We start from the raw sequence: 21149 nt of genomic DNA, 5'->3' as shown, positions 1-21149 counted from the left end.
ATATACGCATTGGCGGCTAAACGCGCTATTTACTGCGACCGGCGGCGATGCGGCGCTTCATAAATGTTTCTTACATTTTCAGTTTAAATTACGTTAAAATAATATTTTTAACTCAACTAAATATTATTATATCATATTTTCTATCAAATTACTGCAATTGTATCATATTTTTTACTTCGTTCAGTACAATAAGATAAAATAGGCAATTTCGTCGGCAAGAGCGGCCGTTACTAGGAAATGAGGCGTTAACGGTCGCTCCTTTTCTTCGTAAGTTCCGAGAAAATAGTGTTTTAAATATTTAACAAAGTATTATACTGCTTTAGTAGCATGATTATAAAGTAAAAATATTTTTGTTATTTTACGCTAAATTTATTTAAATTGTATATAATACTTTAAATAAATAAATTGACTGAAAATGTATCATTGACGAAGATACGGATCGTTAGAACGCCGTTGACGCCGTCGACGGCGGCTACAACGGCGATGTTGGCGGCCAGCTACAAAAGAGACTGCGATAAACTCTGAGCGCAGTCTTTCTTGTTCATACGTGATGTTACAACATATACTATTTATGTGTAAAATTTAAGTTACAGTTTTTTAAGATTTTAGATAATATTGTCGACGACATAGAATGTGTAGCTAGAGTGTTTAATACATTTTTAATGATATTAAAAATAATATTACATCTTTATACTATAGTCTTTTTTAGTGATGCATTATAACACCTATTCTTTTGTATTTTAATTTCTTTTTAAGTAAATATACTAATAAATTTCTATTCCATTTGAAAGGTATAGGTATTTGAAACAATATTATATATTTAAATGTAAGAAAACAGGCAATATTAATACGTGTAAGTACGATCTATATTTATATTATGTTTGATGTGCATATTCATGATTTATATGATCTTGTGGTATGTATAAACCTGTATTATAATTCCAATTTTTCAATTCTATATAATTTCATAAGAAGTTCATCGCCCATATAATATAATTTACGATACGAATATTGCAGAATAGAGACGAAATCATATAGATATTAAATTTGTATCCTCTTTCATTATTGTTAAAATTCTATGATTCAAACTGAATTAAGATTATGAATTTGTTATTTGAATAAAAAATTTACAATCTACAATTTCGTTGCTATAATTTGGCAATATAAAGTTGTATAATACAAAATACAAGAAAAAGGAAAAGAAACATATGGATTATTATCGTTAAAAATGATTTATATATTTTTACTAACATGTTAATCATGTTTTCATCTAATCCATTTGTTTCTTTTATATAAAAATGTATAAACTTTTTTATTATATAATTTTTACAAATATACAAGTATAACTAATACATTTTTTTTAATACTAGAAAATCATGCGAGCAAGTATTGTCATTGTTTTGGCTTTCGTCAGTGGAATTGTCATAGCCACATCTAAAAATCATAATCATTCTCATTTCGTAAAGACACATGCAAGACCACGAGTGATCCGTGGTTTTAAACCTGAATACATGTCTACGGCATATGGTTTTGGAAAAAGACAAAGTGTTGTCGAAGTTCCAAAAATTAATAAGCACGAACGAATTTTAGCTACACTTCTGCGTTATTTTCCACAGGGGTATATATATATATATATCTATACGCACACGCGCGCGCACATACACATACACACGCGTGCGTGCGCGCATATTATATTAGCATATACATTTTACTACTTTAATCACATTGTGCTATTTTAATACACTTCTTTTGTATATTTTACACTTAAGAAAGAAATATGTTATAAAAAAAAGTTAGCAAATATAATTAATATTAAACGTTTTCATTTCAGAATTCCCGTGGAATGGTTACTTCAACAAATGAAAACAAATCCAGCTTTTGCAACAAAGTTAACACAGATATTAATAGATGAACGTATTAATTTTATGTCAATGATGGATCGCTCTAATCCAGAAAGAATAACTTGGTTATATTAAATCTTTACACTGTATGAACAAATAATGTACACAATTTCTAGCTATAACTTTTAGTTTAATAAACCATGTGATATTCAAATCTTTATTTTGTTATTAATGTATAAATTTTCTAAAATTGTTTAATAATAATTAAATAATAATTTTTTGATATGTTACACTATTTCTAAGTATTGATATATAATATATTGTTTATATTTTAAACAATTTAAAAATACAACTTATTGGTTACATTGCAACAACCAATGATAATGTACTCTAATAAATAACGAATTTTATGATTTAAAATAAATCGAAGTTAAAGTTTTATATGACGTATAAAATTTACATAATAAGAGTCATGGACATTTCTTAAATGTATTTCATTATATTTTTTTTTAAATAAATGGAATTTTATACATTTTAAATTTCAAAAATGTAAATTTTAATCACAAAACTTATGTAAATCACTGTTACCAACTATAAAATTACAAAAGTGTAGGAACAAAAGACACATGTATTTTCAGGATATGACTATCTATATTAAGAATAATCAATGGTTTAGAGCCCAGAAGGGCTTTCGGTTTCTACGCTTTATGGCTTTTTCGTTTGTGCGTTTTCATGTTTAAACGCTTATAGTATTAAATTGGTTTGAGACGTAAAAACGTCTAATTTTGGAATAGAATTAGTCTCAAAAATAATAAAGCGGAATCGGAAGCGAAAACTTTAATTTGCAATATCTGAGTGACGCCGGCCACCTTAAGCCTCGGAGTCTTAAAATCTCCAAAGGCCCACAGGCATACGTGCAACAAAGGTAAGAATCCCACGAGACATTTTCAACAATATATATTTTTTATAAATAATATCTGAAATTCTGTGACATCTATTGTTTAAAATTCTACAGACTGATTTGCAGTAATATTTAATAATATTACAATGTTAACCTCAAATATTTTCGAAAATATTTAAATAAATTGAAACCAATGTAATAACTAATGTGTATTACAACAGAATTCTAACCGCTTTTTAAAATGATTGAAAATTTTTATTTTAATGCATATTAATCATAATTTTCTGCATTATTTTGTATTTAGTAATATTCATAAAATATTCAAAAGTATATGTTTTATATATAATACATATAGTTCTACGTTAATGTGTTATTTTGAAATTTCCTCATTAATCATAAGGAGTCCCCCATGTTTTATAAAGTAGTGAAAATAATTTACAAGTTTCATGGAAATACTTATAATTTAAAATTTATTTCAAAATTTTATACTGTTACATTTATGTAGAGCTATATTCTAAATACTTCTTCATAACTTACAAATATATTTACATTATTGATATATATATATATATTCATGCTTTTTGTGAATAGTAAGTATCAAAGCCTTTAATGGATTCTTTGTATAAAATCCCTATTCTTTTTTAATATGGTCTAAAGTTTTAGTTATCTAAAAAAATTTTCTAATAGTTTCATTTTTACTTAAGTTTAAAAATAAATATATTTGTCTAAGTATGAATTAATTAACACTGTGTGATTATTTTGTATGATTATAATTTATGAGATATGACATTGTTATGAATTAAAATTTAATTCAGCTTGTAAATATTATTGCTGCAATCTGTACTATATGTAATATATTAGTAATTTACATATATCATTCAATTGATATATGTTTGTATATATTAAATATTTTTATTTTATAATAGTCATAGAAAATTATTTTCTAACTAAAAAATTTACATAAACATGTAATTTCATTTCTAATTAATTTCTTGTTTCTTTTTTATTTCTGATATATCTAGTACCATTATCAAGAGAATAGATTATATTAATTTCTTTTATTACTAATAACTATTTGATTTACATGAATTTTTTTATGTAATTTATTTATCACATGATAGTAAGTTAACTGATTTTCGTTTTATGTAGTTCCACTTACATATGATGATAAATACAATGCTTTAGTTTCTCTTTTCCTAAAGTTTTCCTCTTTCCTTTGTTCTTTCTTTCTCCATGCCCAAAAGACATTCTTACAGGTTGAAAGTCCGTTCGTTATAGTTTCTAGTGCAGTACAAAACGGTTTGCGGTTTACCGGTATTTCTTAGTTTGTGTTGTGTTCGAGTTGAAAGTTTAAAACGTAAAACAAAAAGTTCGGGGCAAGAAATCCTGAAAATTAACAGTATGTATTGTAAATGTGAAAAAAGTTCAGTTTAAGTATAAAGTATAAAAGTTGTTAGTAAAAAAAGTTATCAACGTGATATAAAAAGTATGTTCGACATGGTATGGATTGCTCGCGTTGTGCCTTCAAGAGCAAGTACTGCACAGGCTCTTATTGATACAGGTAAGCCCTGCGATGCTACTGATGCAGATTTTTCAGTGCTACATTTGGTCGGTTCGGCTAAAAAATTCACTTCTCAAGTAAGGGGAATTAATAATTTGTTTAAGCAGTGGTCCCATTTTTTTTCAAATTATTATTGTACATATTGTAAAAAAATAACTTGTTTACAGGCTAGAATAATTCATCATGTCAGACTCTGGTTCAGAAAGTTCCTCTTCGGAGGGTTATGATGGAAGGAGAGATCGTGTTGCATCTGCTGACAATGTGGCATCACCAATCTTCTCACATCATTCGTCTGTATCTGGACATAAATCTAGAGCAAGTTCTACTTCTTCAAGAGAGAAGTCACCTGGATCTGTTATATCAGAAAGAGATTCAAAATCACCAAGATATACACCAATATCTCCAAAATCGCAAAGGTCTGGATTAGCATCTCCTAGTGAAGTGGGTTCTCCAAGATCAATCCGTAGTTTATCTAAATCACCACCTGTTTCACCAAAATCATATCATTCAGGAAATAATTCTTTGGATTCACCAAGAACTGATCACAGTTTATCACATTCACCTATGCAAGATGAAAGGTCGTGCCCATCTACTCCACACGATTCCAAATCTTTACACCTTGAAGATACAGAACCTAAACAGTTTGATTTAGAAGTAGATGCACAAAGATCTGGAGATAATTCTCTGAAATCATATTCTTATAAGAATAGTGAATCAAGACAAAGTTCACCAAAATCACCAAGATCTGGACGTAGTTCAGCAAAATCATTAATGTCTGGAAGAAGTTCTCCAAAATCAGGTCCAGCATCTCCTATGGATGATCAAGAGTCAGAAAAACATTCACCACCTCATTCCCCGCCAATAAAAACTTCATTTAATGAATTGGATGGAGAACAAATTTCAGATGGAGATATTGAAGATGAACCTGAATCAATAACTAAATTGAAACCTACACCAATTACACATGGTGAGGATTTATCAGATGTTTCTGATCTAGAAAGTATAGATGGAGTTGATGGAACTACAGAACATGAATCAATACTCAAAGAAAACCAGCAAAATGAAGAAAAACGTGTTAATAATGATAAAATAGAAAAAGAGGAGAAAAATACACCTGTTGGATTAACAGAAGAAAGTGAGCAATTGGATTTTGAAGCTGATGGTCAATGGAAAGATGAACGTGATGAAGGTAAATAATTCATATACTATTTAAATTTTATATAAGTACAATTAAAAATGTTACTTTTAGGTGAAACAGAAGGGCCAATTATTAAAGAAAATAAAGACAAAGATGATAAAGATGGGAAAGATAAGGATAAGGATAAAATGAAATCAAAAGAAGGTATTGATGGAAATGATAAGGAAGAAGGAGAGGAAGATGGAGAAAAAGTAGAATCTGAATTAGAAGAAGGAGAACTTAGTGATGGTGATGATGCCAGACCAGAAGAAACAGAACCAAGACCTGTTTGTCGTTTTTATAATCGAGGTCAATGCACATGGGGAGTAAGTTGCAGATTCTTACATCCAGGTGTAACTGACAAGGGTAATTATACCATGTTTGATATGGTAAGACCAATGGCATACGCTCCACATGCAGCTGCTCCACACGAATTCAGACCTCATATTGATAGACCAAATATGGTGCGACCATTACCTGGGTACGGCGCACCAACACATACGCCAAAAATAGAAGATCTTCCTACTGAATCTGCATGGGAACGTGGATTACGACATGCTAAGGAAGTAAGTTTATATATTACTTCTATAAGATAGAACAAGATATTGTTTTTGTATTTATAATAATATAAAAAACATTTTATATTCGATTTAAATAGATTTTAAAAATGAATATTATTGGAATCTTTTTTTTAAGCTCCTATTGTTATGTATATATATTTTTTATAATAATATTTATGATGATTGTTACAATAATAATAACAATAGTACACAGGTAACAATGGCTTGAAAATAATATTAAATTTTATTTTAAGTATACTATAAAATTTATTTTTTATTCTTTATGTCTTGAGCCTTAACTTACTTTTGAAAATTCAAATTTGTGTGATAAACCATTCAAATTACATATAAAAAAACTGTTTATATTAACATAACTAAAGAAGATATTTTTAAATATGACACTTTATAATTTTATAAAAGTAAACATTTTGTATTACTATGTTATTATAAAAAGCACTTCTACTTATATATATTTTATACAGATGATGCGCAAAGCAAATAAACGCAAAGAATCAGATATGGACTTTGAAGAGAAGAAAATGAATTTAAGTTTAGGACAAGATGAATTAGATAGGGAAGCAGGATATTATGTACGAGCAGCTAGTCCAGAACCCCCTGTTGAAAGATGGCCACCTAGAGAGGCACCTAGGAGAATACCACCACCAAGACTCTCACCAGAGAGATATATTGATGATCCTGATCCTTATTATGTACCAGCAACAGCACCACCAGAATATTATAGGTATTGTTAATGATATTTATTATTTATTAAAAATATAATGTAAGTTAAAAGTATTTATATATTTTATAATTTTTTAAAATAAATATTTAAATATCATTTTTCTGTTAAGGAGGGTACATTATAAAGCTGATTCTCGAGTTACTACTGAATATAGAGAACGTATCGATTATCATGCAATACCTCGTGGAACGCCTCACTCTGTTTCTCCACCACCACATACTAGAGAAAGAGAAAGAGAAAGAGAACGTGAACGTGAACGCGATAGAGAACGAGAATACTACGAGAAATATGAAAAGAAACATAAACGTCCATCAAGAGAAGTCATAGTAGAACGTATTCCACCAACTAAACCTTGGCGAGAGGAAGAACCACCACCAGAAGAGAGGAGTAGAGGAGATGAATGGGCAGATCCTTGGATGCGTCGCAAATCTCCGAGTACAGTACGCCGAAATACATCATCTCGACGATCACGAAGACAATCATATTCTTCAGGCTCTTCATATTCGTCAACAAGGTAAACTTTATCTTTAATTTTATCAATAATATAAAATTTATAGTCTTTAAATTATTAAACATACATTAAGAAACTCTTTAAAGTGTAATGTTTTTTTTTATACTCTTTATATATAAAAAATGTATGTGTACTGTATACTGTTTTTAGTTCTAGCCGTAGCTCGAGCCGCTCTAGCTACAGTTCTTACGACTCCCTATCCAGGTCCCGTTCACCATCTCCTCCCTCTAGAACCCCCCCCCCCCCCCCCCCCCCCCGTGGTGCTGGCAAAGGAAAAACAGTGGTAACTTCACCACCTTCTAATCCTCCTACGGTTGCAGCTGCTGCACCTCAACGTGGTGCTATGTTAATGAATCCACCTGCTCCTTCTCCTCGTCCACCTAAAGGCTCCATTTCTCCTACAACTGGTACACTTCATCGACGTGCTGGTCTCAACCCACCTGCTCCAAGTCCGCTTTCTTCTCATCAACGTCATCATGAGAAAGCAAGAGACAAAGCAGCAATAGCAGCCGCTGCAGTAGCTAAAGTTATTAAAAGTCGATCGAGATCGAGGTAAAAAATTTTTTAAGTACATTTCATTAATTGTAATGAAATTTAGATTTCTAAGATGTTAGATAGATAAAAGCAACAAAATATAGTTGCTATATATATATATATGCGCGCGCGCGCGCGTGTGTGTATGATGCGTGTGTGTGTGTGTGTATATCTGTAATGTGAAAAAATATGTTTTTAGGTCTTCACACAGTAGTTCAGGTTCAGAAAGCAGCGGTAGCAGTAGTGATTCTAGTGAGTCGAGTTATTCCTCTTCTTCCAGTGAAACACGTCGAAGGAAAGGTTCCACTCCACCAGTAACACGAAAAGATTCCAAGGGTATCGATGCTTTAAAACTTAGTGGTACTAAACAGCAAATCAAACTTACATTAAAGCCAACAAGTAATACTGCGGTTATAAAAAAAGTCGATCGGTCTGCTTTAATGGCTGGAAAAAAGAGAGGGTTAGAATCGCCACCATTAATTGATAGTAAAGCAAGCGTCGCTGCAGCTGCAGCCAAAGCAGCCAAAAAAGCAAGTTCACGAAGGGAAGAATTGTTAAAACAACTTAAAGCAGTAGAAGATGCAATTGCGCGTAAGAGATCGAAAGTTTAATAATACAGCACAGATTTATCATTTTGAAAACATGTATGTATACAAATGCAGACACAAATATTTCCTAGTATATATAATTAGTTACTATAAAGTAGCATGTGATATGGAAAAAAAACAATTCATATCAGAGACAAAAGCATTTCTAATTTCACAAATTTTTCTAATTTCCAATTTTCGAATTTTTTTCGCCAACATGTAAACGTATACAATGTCGAACAAATATAATACTGTATTACTGTAGTTTCTTCATTATTGGAAATTGCAAATTGTTTTCCTACGCATGTACACATAACGCCTGTACGCAAATATGTATGTAAAAACTTCGAGCCGTACATTTGTTTTTTAAATTAAATGATCATAGTGATTTCTAGAAGTAGGATAAAAATAAACTGCAAGACAACGTCTCAAAACTGCCAAATACACGTAAATGAAAAAAAACGTGTAATTTATTTATATATGAATGAAAGATTCTGTTGAAATATACAATACATCTATGATCATACAAACCTAATATTTTTAAATAGATACAAACGGTGATATTAAACGACAATAAAATGTCGCGCCAGTATAAATATTCTATAAACTAATCTTTTTTCCTCTTGTAACAAATTAGGTTTATTATTGTAACATTAACATTATTAGTTCATTCTGATCATTAATAGAAGTTAATAGAACTACATTAACTATAATATTTTTATCCAAAAGAAAAAGGATATACTATTAAAGAGTGTGCATATTTTATATAGCTATTTTTATGTTACATCTACAATTGCGGAAAATTAAAACTACAAAAAAATTTTATTCTAAAACATAGTATATATGGTTAAAACGGTTTTACTACATACAAAGGAATTTGGACAAATGTAGGGATTTAAACTTTTTTAATAAAAGTTTATTAAAAAAAATGTATTCTTTCATACAAGTGACAGAAAAATAATGTAAATTGATTTTCTTTAAAGTAGTGTAAACATAGCAATAATAATCAAATTTCTGAATTCATAATAAAAAACATGAATTTTTATTATAAACGTTTTATTAACTAGTAGGACAAACACTTTGTTAATAGTAATTTATTAAATACAAATTACAAAACAAGATCACAAAATCTGTCTATAACAATAATTATATATACATTAATTGTACTCTAATTCTTTTAACAGTCCATGAAATAGTAGAAAAATCATTTTGTTCTATATTTTATACACAGATTTACGTAAGTATTGCCATACTTATGTAGCTGATTTGTATTTACAAAGATAACGTTAAGCACATTTAATAAAACTATACCAGTAATAAATATGATTCATCCAAAATTTAAGGTACATATATACATACATTAAAATGCTATGTAAACGACTATGTCGAAATTTAATAGAATATACTTCATTAGATAAATTTGGGTTTTATGACTTTTAAATAGTTGCTTCAATTAAAAGATAAAACTATTATAAAATTACTTTAAATAAATATAAGCATATCAGCATATTAGATTTTTATATTTAATGTATATACATATAAAAAAGTTATGTAAAAGTATTAGAAATCCCATTTTTATATTGCTTTTATGTTCTGGAAGTAGATATCTCAGAATCTGATTGCCTATTAATAATATTTGTATCAATATTATCCTGAGTCGTGCGAATAGGAAGCCCCATAAATCTATTGGTACCATTTAGAGTACTACGTCTTGATCTAACTGAATTACTGTCATGGGTTTTTATCTCATTATATTTAAATAAACCATCACCGGGTGTAGGTAATGAATTTTTTGAAGATTTATACCACCATTGATATGTAACATACCATGTTAAAACAGCAGCTACACCTCCAAGAAATTTTTCTATCATAATATGATAATATAACATTGTAGATATTAACATAGTGTCCCAAAGTAATTGTTGCAATGTCATTGCAACAAAAAGACCTCTTAGATAAGGTGTAAGTACTTTATGTGCTTTTTTTAAAAATTCCAAGTCAGAATTCGAAAGATTTCGAAGCGGTCCAGTACTGGGCTCATTCGGAGTAATACGCGAATGTTCTTCACGCATAATTAAATCCTTTATACCCTCCCACCCAACTAATGAAGAGCCTTCTTCTGCTAGGATTAAACTTGAATATATAAGAATAAATGTATGCCCGGATATATCAAAACCACTCCAAAATTTACCAGATTGAAGACACTTTGTTTTTGTCTGTAATTGTATGTCCTTTGTATTGAGACATCGACCATAATTCGTTTCAATGAAATTAAACAATTTCATCCACAGTAACCACGCAATTGTAGCTAAACCCAATCTAGCAAGATGTTTAAGTAAAATCGACCTACGACCACAACCAAGTGTATGCGCAGTCAATGCAACCCAGGGAACAGTTACTGTCAGCAACCATCCCCATCCCCATTTCACAAAGTACTGATTGAGCGCGTTATCTGGGCGTGAGAAATACGTTCTTGGCATAGTAATAAAATCTGCTATTAATGACACTATAAATATCGCACCACAATATATAGCAACCTTGAGTCTTGTATCGAACAGTAAGGACTTTTTACAAACATGTAGAAACATCGTTACAAGTATAAGACCTATGGAACTTGGAGCAGCAGTTGGTCGAGTTCCGCCTCTGTCTTCTTGAGTTGAATTGGGACGAAAATTTAGACGACTTGATCTTAAATTACTTCCTGATGACCCAAACATCATGGAACTACCGGATGTTGTATGCACGCCTCTTCGTTTTCCCGTAGCCATCGTGTAATCAGATCAAAGGTTATCATACGTACGTTATTGATTTTTAGAATGTACGTAATATTGCCGCATGGTAAATTAATTCCTTTTACACAATCGAGGTTAGTTTTTAGCTATTTATACGTATTTCTTTCACATGCAGCTAAAACTCTTAATATACTTTATGCATAGAATTCAGCTGTATTATCAATACGTATAGATCAACTGTTACTCGAAATAGTACTACGTCCGCTCTATGTCTGTGACCACACTGATTTGCTCTGTCATGCAATAGTTCCTCCCCTCCCCTTTACTAACGTAAGAAATTAATTTGAGACTGCTCTTCCACTTTTAACACTTTTTTAAGAATAAACATTTGAAGGTATTTTATTTAACTTTGAATATAATGATTCACAAAATAAATATTAATTTTTAATCGTTCACACAAAGTTCAGTACTTTTATATTATACAAAAAAAATTTGATACGAATAAAATTATAATTACCTGTTTGTATGACAAGACGGAATGTCTATAATTAGTGTCTAACTATTCTTTTTATTCTTTTAAGTGCAACATACATTGTACAAATTTAGTAAAATTTAATTGTTCTAAGAAGGTATATTGTAATATAGAAAGAAAACTAGTATCCTAATTGAATATTAGAATACTTTTGCAATGGAAATAAAATGTTAAATATCATCACAAACAAAAAACTCATAAATAAGGAAAAATAACATGACACTTTGGAATTATGAATAAATAGCAATATGACTAGAGTAAGATTTTTATTTATTATTCATTTCTTATAATACTATACTAGCATTTATATGCAATAAGCTTTGTTTTTTATAATTAAGAATTCACTCATAATGCTGAATAAATTTAGGTAAAATGATCCCATATGCATTATTAAGTAACATTAGAAAAGGAACTTTGCTATTATTTTTAAAATTTTGTTAAACATATAAAACTTTTAACAAGTTTTCTCTAATAACATGCAATTATTTTTGCAAATTTTATATATTTGTTCATGTTTCTTGTATACAGCTTTTGCAAGGCACAATTGAGAATTCTTGTAAAATATATGGACATTAAGAATAATTGCTTATTATGAAAATTATCATTTAAAAATTATTTTATGATAAATTAGGCGCTTGTGAAAATCGTTGCTACGTTACTATCAAATGTTGACTAGTTCTAATAAATTTATGGCCAAATACCATTTATTAATGGTAGCACTAGTTATATTAGCAGACTTAAATATAGTTATGAAACAAATGTTTTTGTCTCATTGTTATAATGTTTATTAATAATTTTATATTGCAGTAACTAGAAATCACTAAATAAACAAAAAATTAAACACTTGCATGTGATAAGCCCATTACAAGTGAATCTAATTTTACAACTTGTACTTTTGATGTCAATACCTTTGGTGCTTCTATATCATATGAAGCCCAGTATGTTATTAATTCTGGTAATCCGTCTTTACTAATATAATCAATTTTGATTGAACTAAAGTGAGCACGCAAACTCAAATTTGGTTGACAATCTATATCTTGACACAACTGAATAATATCTGTTTGACTTGCATTTCTAACTTGTACATCTGTATAATTTACAAAAACTATTAATACTCTTTCTATTAGCCTTTTTTCTGTAATAGATACTTTTCCTGTATGTTCAGATGTAGAATTAATCCATTGCCAAAACTTAATGGCAAATCCAGAAGTATAAGGTTTTCCAGGTACAATCAAAAAAGCTGGTTTTGATACAAAAGAATTTAAACTGACATAATCCCATATTATTACTGCTTGGTTTCCATTTTTCTGCAATGTTAGATTTACACTAGCTTTGCAAAATTCTCCTGGACATAATCCTTTATTTTCAATAAATAAATAGTGGTATGGTGTTGGTCTCCAACTATTTTCTTCATTATTGAATTTTAAAGCCTTGAAGGTATGAAATGTCACTGTTGGTTTCAGTATTAATTTTTTATATTCTGATAATTTCATAGCATGTAATAATCCTGTAATGGTCATGGTTTTAACCGTATCTATAAAGGAAATGAAAATTATGCATTACTTTATTTTTCACATCATGCTAAATTTGTTCTATATATATAATAGGAAAAAATATATTTAACATTTCACAAACTTTATTCTATATAATTAATAACATATTCATAAACTGATAATAACTTTCTTCTTTTTAATACTTAAGTTTCTACATATTTATACTTACTTTTTCCCTTATTGTCATAGCAAATATAGGATATAGTATTATTAAAAACATGACTATTTATATCAATAGATGTACAATTTCTAGGTGAGTATCGTCCTAAAAGATGACCAGTTCCTCCAGATAAAAGAACAAGATTAGGCATATTTTTTGTTCCTATTTCTACACTCAAAAAATCTTCTACTGCATCTGAATCAATATCTGATAAAATAAGAGGTAGTTTCTCAAATGTATAAATTTTTGAACTCCAATGTATAGTGCCTGCAATAGGTTCAATACTAGCCAAGAGGCCATGAACACCAGCAACAATACAATCTGGTTTTCCAGATCGATCAGTATCAATTGAAATGCAGTCAATTTCAGTAGGTGGTCTCTTCAAAGAAACCAACCATAATGGTAAACCACTATTTCCTTGCATTGACATAACTCCTCCTCCTTCTGCTGATATTTGTCCCTGATCATCATTTGTATCATTTTCTCTATATCGCTGTCCACGAACAAGAAATATGAGATTTGAAGGATTTCCATGAATAATGGAGATAGGGCCATGTAATTCTAAAAATATTTGATTAAAACATTAAATAGTTAATAAGTTAGTTTCATCGATTAATTATTTAATATTATATGTGTTTATATAATTATAATATTCTATAAAAGTATGTAACAATTTTTTATTTTGTTAATGAGAGTTATTGCTACAATAAACAATATTCTTAAATTCTCTGAATTGCAGCACTATTTTCCAAAATTTTTATTGACAATATTATTGTTATTAAATGTAATTCTACAATATCTAACATTAAAATAATTAAAGCAAGTATAATAAAAATGTAAAAGTATAATGATTATTTATATAAATTTATTTTCAGAAAATTATTTGTAATGAAATTATATATCATATTCAAAGAAAAACTCAGACTATTTTAAGAACAATTTATTTGTTATATTTTGTATTAATTTTATAAATATTAATACTTCAACTATCTTTTATTTTATATTCTGTTATAATAAATAACAAAAATAAAAATTTTATAAAAGTATTTTTTCATATAATGTTTAAAAACAAAATATTAAATATCAATATATTTATTATATATTGATGTTCAAGTAAAATTAACAAAATATCAATATATCAAAAATTTGAGACAAATATTACTTTTATTTGCATAAATATTTTAATATACTCTTTTCATTTAAATTTAGAATTCTTTTAAAATATTCATTCTTCTTTGAGTATAACATGTTAAAAAACAGCAATGTCACATATGCATCTTATAATTTCATTTAATATGAAAAATAAAATTATATTTAAACATTTTTTGCATATGCATTTATATTTAACTTACATAAAATATAGTAATATATATTTTGTTAAACTTACCTACTCCCTGTAAGATTTTGTCCCAAGAAATAGATGATTGAGGTTCATTTATTGAAGGACATACCATTGAATTGTCACAAGGTAAAACATACAGAAATATAATTATTGTTACAACACATAATAATATAGAAGCAACCAAACAAAATCGTCATAAGGGAGACATATCACGTCTTTTCCACAAATCATTTTGGTCGTTGCCCTCAACTACCATTATAGGTATATCATCTCTATAATATTTAAGCATATTTTGTCCATTTTTTGATCGATTTGCTAAGTTCCTTGTTTCATCCAATGGATAATATACTCCATTTTCATGAATAGTAGTTGATTGCTAGAATTTATATATGTATTATAAATATTTTAGTTTTTATTTTACACACGTATATTTAAATAAACACAAAAATATACTAATGAAACTATAGATTTTTTAATTTATACAAATTCTTATATTTTATACTTTACAATATAATTAAAAAGAAAAAATTGTTTAACTTACCGGTTGAATATCATCGACATGATCCTTAGGAATATCATTTGGTTGAGTTAAACAATCTTCTTCATCTTCAGTATCGGTATTACTTATATTTTGCGATAAAGGTGTATAACCTTTTCCACTGTGATCTGACATGTTAAATTTGTATAAAGCACCACAAATTCAAATTTAACTAAATACTTAAGTGTACGCATAAATAGATGCGTGTATTTATATATTTATTTCATCATCGTAATACCATTGAGTACGAAGTATTGATAGAGTATGAACACAGACAGAATCGATATATTACATTAAAGTTACAGAGTACCAATAGTTAGACATAAGCGATGTGCGATAGTGTTCTTGTAAAATTATGCGACAGCTACATATCATTATACAATATTTGTGTATTTTAAACTAATTTTAAGTAACTTGTAATATTATAAATTGAGCTTCGTATTATGTTTATTTCAAAACTATTTAATATATTTATAACATATAATTTTCATAGTTTGGTTTATATATACGACTAAAGTATATTGGATTATAAATATCACATAATTTAAATCATAAATAGTATTGCAAGAAATAATAAATGTATAGAATTAAATTTATAATTATAATATTGTTTTTAATAACTTGTAATTCTATTTTATAACAATAACATTTAAAATTAAATATATTATTGCATATTTATGAGAAAAATTATATATGTTGAATTTTACTGTAAACATTTTATGAAAAGATGATTACGGTCATTAAAATACACATGTTTAAATAACAACGGTTAGGATAAAATAAAAAATTGTAGTTTTATTTTTGTACTTTTTTATTGAATAAATATCTATTTTAATTTATATAAATAATATAAATATAATTTTTCTAATATATATTAGTCCCAAATAGAACAATGTACGTGTTAGATTTCATAAAATAAAAGATTAAAGCATTGTATAAAGAATAACATTTCCAAGAAGTTTATTTTCTTGTACCACTACATAAATAATGTTACATATTTAAATTTAAGTCACTTTTAAGATTTTATAGTTACAATAACATATTTGTTATTTTATAAAATTTTCCATCTATACATATTTATCTTATTATGCTCTCCATTAAACAAATATACTTACATTTATGCATCTATCTACTATCGTTTGCTTTTATTTTTTATACACATTTAAGTTATTTTAACATTTCATTTCCAACATTGAAGTAATGTATAAGCATCTGATGATAAAAGAAAGTACAAATATTTAATTAGAGTTAATTATATTGTATAATTTGTTTATAAGACATATGTAAACTAATTGTGTAAAGTATATCCAAACTTTCAACTGGAAATGTAATGTAGTGATAATCACATATCAATGTTATCAATTGTGCCAGATTAATATTTTTTATATAATCATACAAGTGTGAAATTCATTTGTATGAATAATTGGCATAATTTTAAATGTAACATAAAATGATTTAAAACATTTTGTAATACTACATTAATTGAGATACATTTTTTTTACTTTAAAAATTATAAAATTAAGTATTTATTTATATATTAACTCTATCTATGTAATAATAATAAAAATATAGTATAAACATACTTATTATGAGATACAGTTACATTTCCACTTAATTTTTGTCTATAATAATATTAAACAAAATTTTTTAAAATCTTGTATACAATTGAAATAAACTAATTTACAGTGCCATGATATTCAATAATTGTTGTGCATAAAAGTATTAAAAATAATTTCATAAGAGATCACTAATAATATATTTTATTTTATCTGCATTATATTTTTTAAAGAAAATATTTCACAGTTAATATTATAAAGTATTAAAAACTTTGATGTAAAACATGAATAATAACATGGCACTGATGTAATACTAAAACTGTTTAATAGATGTTAATTATAATAATAATAATATATATATATATACATACACATAATGTACGTATACATACATTATACATACATATAACTGGTAACAAGTAAAGAAATATTTTATATGATAATTAATGTTGTATTAGAATTACTGAGTTTTGAAATGAATTAGTCTATTAAACGCTATTTATTATTTCAAATTATATACATAGAATTAACTTTATGAAAGAGATTCATATGTCTATTACTACAACTATTAAATGCACAATAAAAATTTAATAATATACTGAGATCTGATTGGTTTGAGTATGTATACCTAGTCTTGGATGAATGTTTACATAAAATTTATTTTTGTCAATAAATTCATTATCTTAGAATTTATTGAAGGAAAATATAAAAAAAATATTTGATAAAGACTTCAAATATTTATAAAAAATTGATTTTCTATAACATATAGTATGTTTGATATTCTTTGGTTTAATTACTGTAAAAGAAACATGTATTTAAATTTCCATTATCATCACAGTTTAATACAAATTTTTATAGAAAACGGACTGTTTGATGCGGAATGCAAAAGAATTGAAAATGTTGCATGTTTCTTAATTTCTAATTATAAATAAATTTTATCGTCATAATTCAGTTTAATATACTTCATGATTGATATTGTTAATGCTATTTGTATAACATATATATTGTGATTAATATTGTTAATGTTGCTTGTATAACGTACATTGTACAATATCCAAATGAATGTTAGAAATAATATTTCTAATACTTGTTGCTATTTCAAAGTAATTCCATTAATTATTAACAATTATCATTAATACTAGTATATCAATAGATATTTAGTAAACCTCTATTCTCTAATGAATCCTTTAATGTTTGAAACAATTGTAACTGCTGCTCTGGTTTTAAGCTATAAACCTGTACATAAAACAATTCCATATATAGTATACAATGTACAATAAATTAATTCATGAACATGTTTTCAAAAACAAATTTGTAAAAGTGTATTATATTTTTAAAATAATGTATAGATTGAATATAATATTAATAATTTTCCTATTATATATTAAATTCTATAAGTTAACTTTTAATGAAATACTTTCAATGAATGGTATTTTTAATTTTTAATGACAAAAACACAAATAATACAAAATTATAAATATAAAATATTAATTAAATCATTAAAATTTTTTAAAATACAAAATATTAATTAAATCGTTACGTTACAATTGTAATTTATAATTTACTTTATAATTTTACTTTATAACTTTAATTTTTACTTTAATCGACAATTAATTAAAATAAATATACAGAATAATTAAATAAAATAATAAAAATGGTGACAATGATAAAAAAATTTACTATATTTACCTGTTGTAGCAGCTTTTGAGGTGAAGCAGTTTGAATAAATGAAGATATATAGACATTTACAAATGTTGCCATTAAATACTGACAGTCAAATCTGTCCATTATTCCTCCATGACCAGGAATAATATCTCCAAAGTCCTATAATAATTGTATAAAATGTTATATATTATGTAATTTATTATAACAAAATATAACTTAATAAATTACCTTAATTTTGAATGCTCTCTTAAAACCACTAGCAAAAAATCCTCCAAATGGTCCGATTACGGAACTAAATACTGACATTGATAATGAATGAAGTAAAAACGGGTACAGAGTTATTGTAGATTTTCCACTGAACTATGAACAAAAATTATTGTTATTGAACACCCTTATCATATACAAGAATTGTCACTTCTTCTTATATATGTATTACCATTTTCCATATAACTTGCAAACTATTAGGCAATGTATATTCCTGAGGTTGGAATAAAGCAGATGGTTCACAATCCATAGTCATTCGACCTAAAGCTTCACTATATTCAATAGGACAAATAAAGTAACGGTACTGACACATGATGTATGATATCTAAAATGTATTTTATAAAAATTTTCATAGTTAAAAGGTTTAATAATACGCAGTATTTGATTAAAAAATTTTAATTATAAATTTACCAATAAGCCAAGCATAACTGTTGAAATACCACCACCTATAAAACCTTCCCAAGTTTTCTTTGGTGATAATTTAATCAAAGGTGTTTTACCAAAGAAGAAACCAAACATGTATGCCATTACATCATTTATCACTATCATACTAACTGGAACAATGAACCTATACAGAATAAACATATATCATTATAAGATAATTAATAAAATATAGAGAAATATTAATCCCTTGCACTATAATAACGAATCGAGTCCATTGTGGGTTTTTCATACCAAATCACATAAAAACGCTCATCATATTAACAAAATTATACTTAAATTTTTTTAATATACATAAGATTTGTATAAATTCTGGAAGAAATTTTACAATTTTATTGTAAACGAAATAAATATATAGAGATCAATTAAGATTAAATGTTTTCTCAATCCACAATTCTTTATAATTAAATTGTAGTGCAAAGGATTAATTTATACAAATAATTGATTTACCATATCAAGCCTTCGAAAATATTTTTAATTATAAGATAACTTTGTGTCACAACAATAAGTAGAGCAACATGAGTCCAAGCAAATAGAGAAAATTGTTTCATATAATACTTTTTTACAAGAGACAGTACAAACCATACAAAACCAACAATATACAGACAGAATGAAATAAAACGATGGTATGTAACAAGTACACGTAAATATTCCTGTAAATAAAAAAAAATACTATAAATTTTTACTTTAAATATATCAATACAAAACATTGTAAATATATAAATTTATAAATTATATAAATATAAATACAAATTTGTTGTGTATTTAAAATAACATTATTTTGATATAAATTTATTAGCTTATATAATTAATTTTAAATTTAAACTTATATAAGAAACCTTATAAAAGAGAACTGGAAACCATATAAAGTATATAAAGATAATGCTTCAGAAAGCTTTATTTATTGATTTTATGTCATATATGGTCACAAAAATTCTAATTAAATTTAATCATACACTAATAAACATTTTAAACATATTACGTTAAATTAAATTTTATTATACTTACTGTTCGATTAATTACTACAGCAAAATAATCCATCAAATTTTCTCCATAAAAAAAGTAATTAGAAGTAATTAAGAAATACCATGATAGAGATCTGAACCATGGTAAACCATGAATTCTATAAACTGCATATCCAATATTAATTATTTCTTGGAAACATTTTACTTGTACAATTAATGTCTGAAAAAGAATATAAAAAAATATATTTCATAAAATAAATAAAGAAAATTAAATTTTATAAATGAGCATACATTTATAAAACTAATAAATCAAACTTACTGTAGCCATGAGTGCTAATGGTCCAATATAAATAATTCCACAAAATCCAGCAATCATAAACAAGGTAAAAATACTTCTAATTACCCAATTTTTCCAGCTACAAAAGAATGTTAATTTTAATAAATAGACATTTTTATTAATATCTTTTATTAATATTTTGAACTTGTGTGTTTAATATACTTTCTATATATTAATATATGTTTAATATAGTTAAAAAACTTTACCGATCAGGTAAACCAGAAAGAGCAGAATCTAAAATATATGGAGTATGATCTGTTCCTTGGGGTAGAGATTTAGCCAATTCCTCAACTTCCAACTTAGCATCATCTTCAGATTCCACATCTTCTTTCTAAAAGGGATATAATCCAAATTATTTATTAATATTTCTACAGATAATAATACTATATAATATTTATATAATAATATAAACAAATTTATATTATTTGCTCTAATTTAATTAAAATTAAAAATATATATTATAATATTTTATTTAAAAAATATATTCATGTCAACCTTTTAAAATAGATATTCTACTACATTTTAATGATATTTACATTTTTAAATTAAAAAGAATTAAGTTATTTCTCAAAATATTTGTATAAAAGTATTTATATAATTATAAATATTATGTTTCAATTTATATACATATAAGAGTATAAAAATTTATA

General features: G+C 26.6%; 4 protein-coding genes and 1 pseudogene across 4 annotated transcripts; 2 read left to right on the top strand and 3 right to left on the bottom strand.

The window, feature by feature from the left end:
• The first annotated feature begins 1376 nt into the window (after positions 1 to 1376).
• LOC143221554 (allatotropin) lies at positions 1377 to 1976 on the top strand. The gene is made up of 2 exons (XM_076446974.1): positions 1377 to 1618; positions 1832 to 1976. The coding sequence occupies exons 1-2, from the start codon at positions 1377 to 1379 to the stop codon at positions 1974 to 1976; spliced, it is 387 nt and encodes a 128-aa protein (XP_076303089.1).
• A 2510-nt stretch (positions 1977 to 4486) lies between these two features.
• Positions 4487 to 8438, top strand: LOC143221552 (uncharacterized). Its single transcript, XM_076446973.1, has 6 exons — positions 4487 to 5492; positions 5553 to 6046; positions 6523 to 6782; positions 6892 to 7296; positions 7444 to 7845; positions 8027 to 8438. Exons 1-6 carry the CDS (start codon positions 4487 to 4489, stop codon positions 8436 to 8438), a joined length of 2979 nt encoding a protein of 992 aa, XP_076303088.1.
• Positions 8439 to 10000: 1562 nt separating this feature from the next.
• Positions 10001 to 11182, bottom strand: LOC143221553 (acyl-coenzyme A diphosphatase FITM2 pseudogene; annotated as a pseudogene).
• Positions 11183 to 12514: 1332 nt separating this feature from the next.
• Positions 12515 to 15406, bottom strand: LOC143221555 (uncharacterized). The gene is given in 4 exon segments (XM_076446975.1): positions 12515 to 13212; positions 13401 to 13952; positions 14779 to 15109; positions 15275 to 15406. Coding segments are annotated over 4 exon segments (1713 nt in total).
• A 2567-nt stretch (positions 15407 to 17973) lies between these two features.
• LOC143221551 (phosphatidate cytidylyltransferase, photoreceptor-specific-like) lies at positions 17974 to 20830 on the bottom strand (the record flags this gene model as incomplete). Its single annotated transcript, XM_076446972.1, has 9 exons — positions 17974 to 18063; positions 18517 to 18651; positions 18721 to 18852; positions 18929 to 19081; positions 19168 to 19324; positions 19648 to 19850; positions 20206 to 20382; positions 20482 to 20578; positions 20706 to 20830. Coding segments are annotated over 9 exons (1269 nt in total), but the record flags the coding sequence as incomplete, so codon positions are not given.
• Positions 20831 to 21149: the final 319 nt, after the last annotated feature.

This window comes from Lasioglossum baleicum, unplaced genomic scaffold (assembly GCF_051020765.1).
Source record: "Lasioglossum baleicum unplaced genomic scaffold, iyLasBale1 scaffold2671, whole genome shotgun sequence".
Taxonomy (NCBI): Eukaryota; Metazoa; Arthropoda; class Insecta; order Hymenoptera; family Halictidae; genus Lasioglossum; species Lasioglossum baleicum.
The sequence above is the reverse complement of the archived record's forward strand: the minus strand, read 5'-3'. Positions and strand labels throughout refer to the sequence as shown.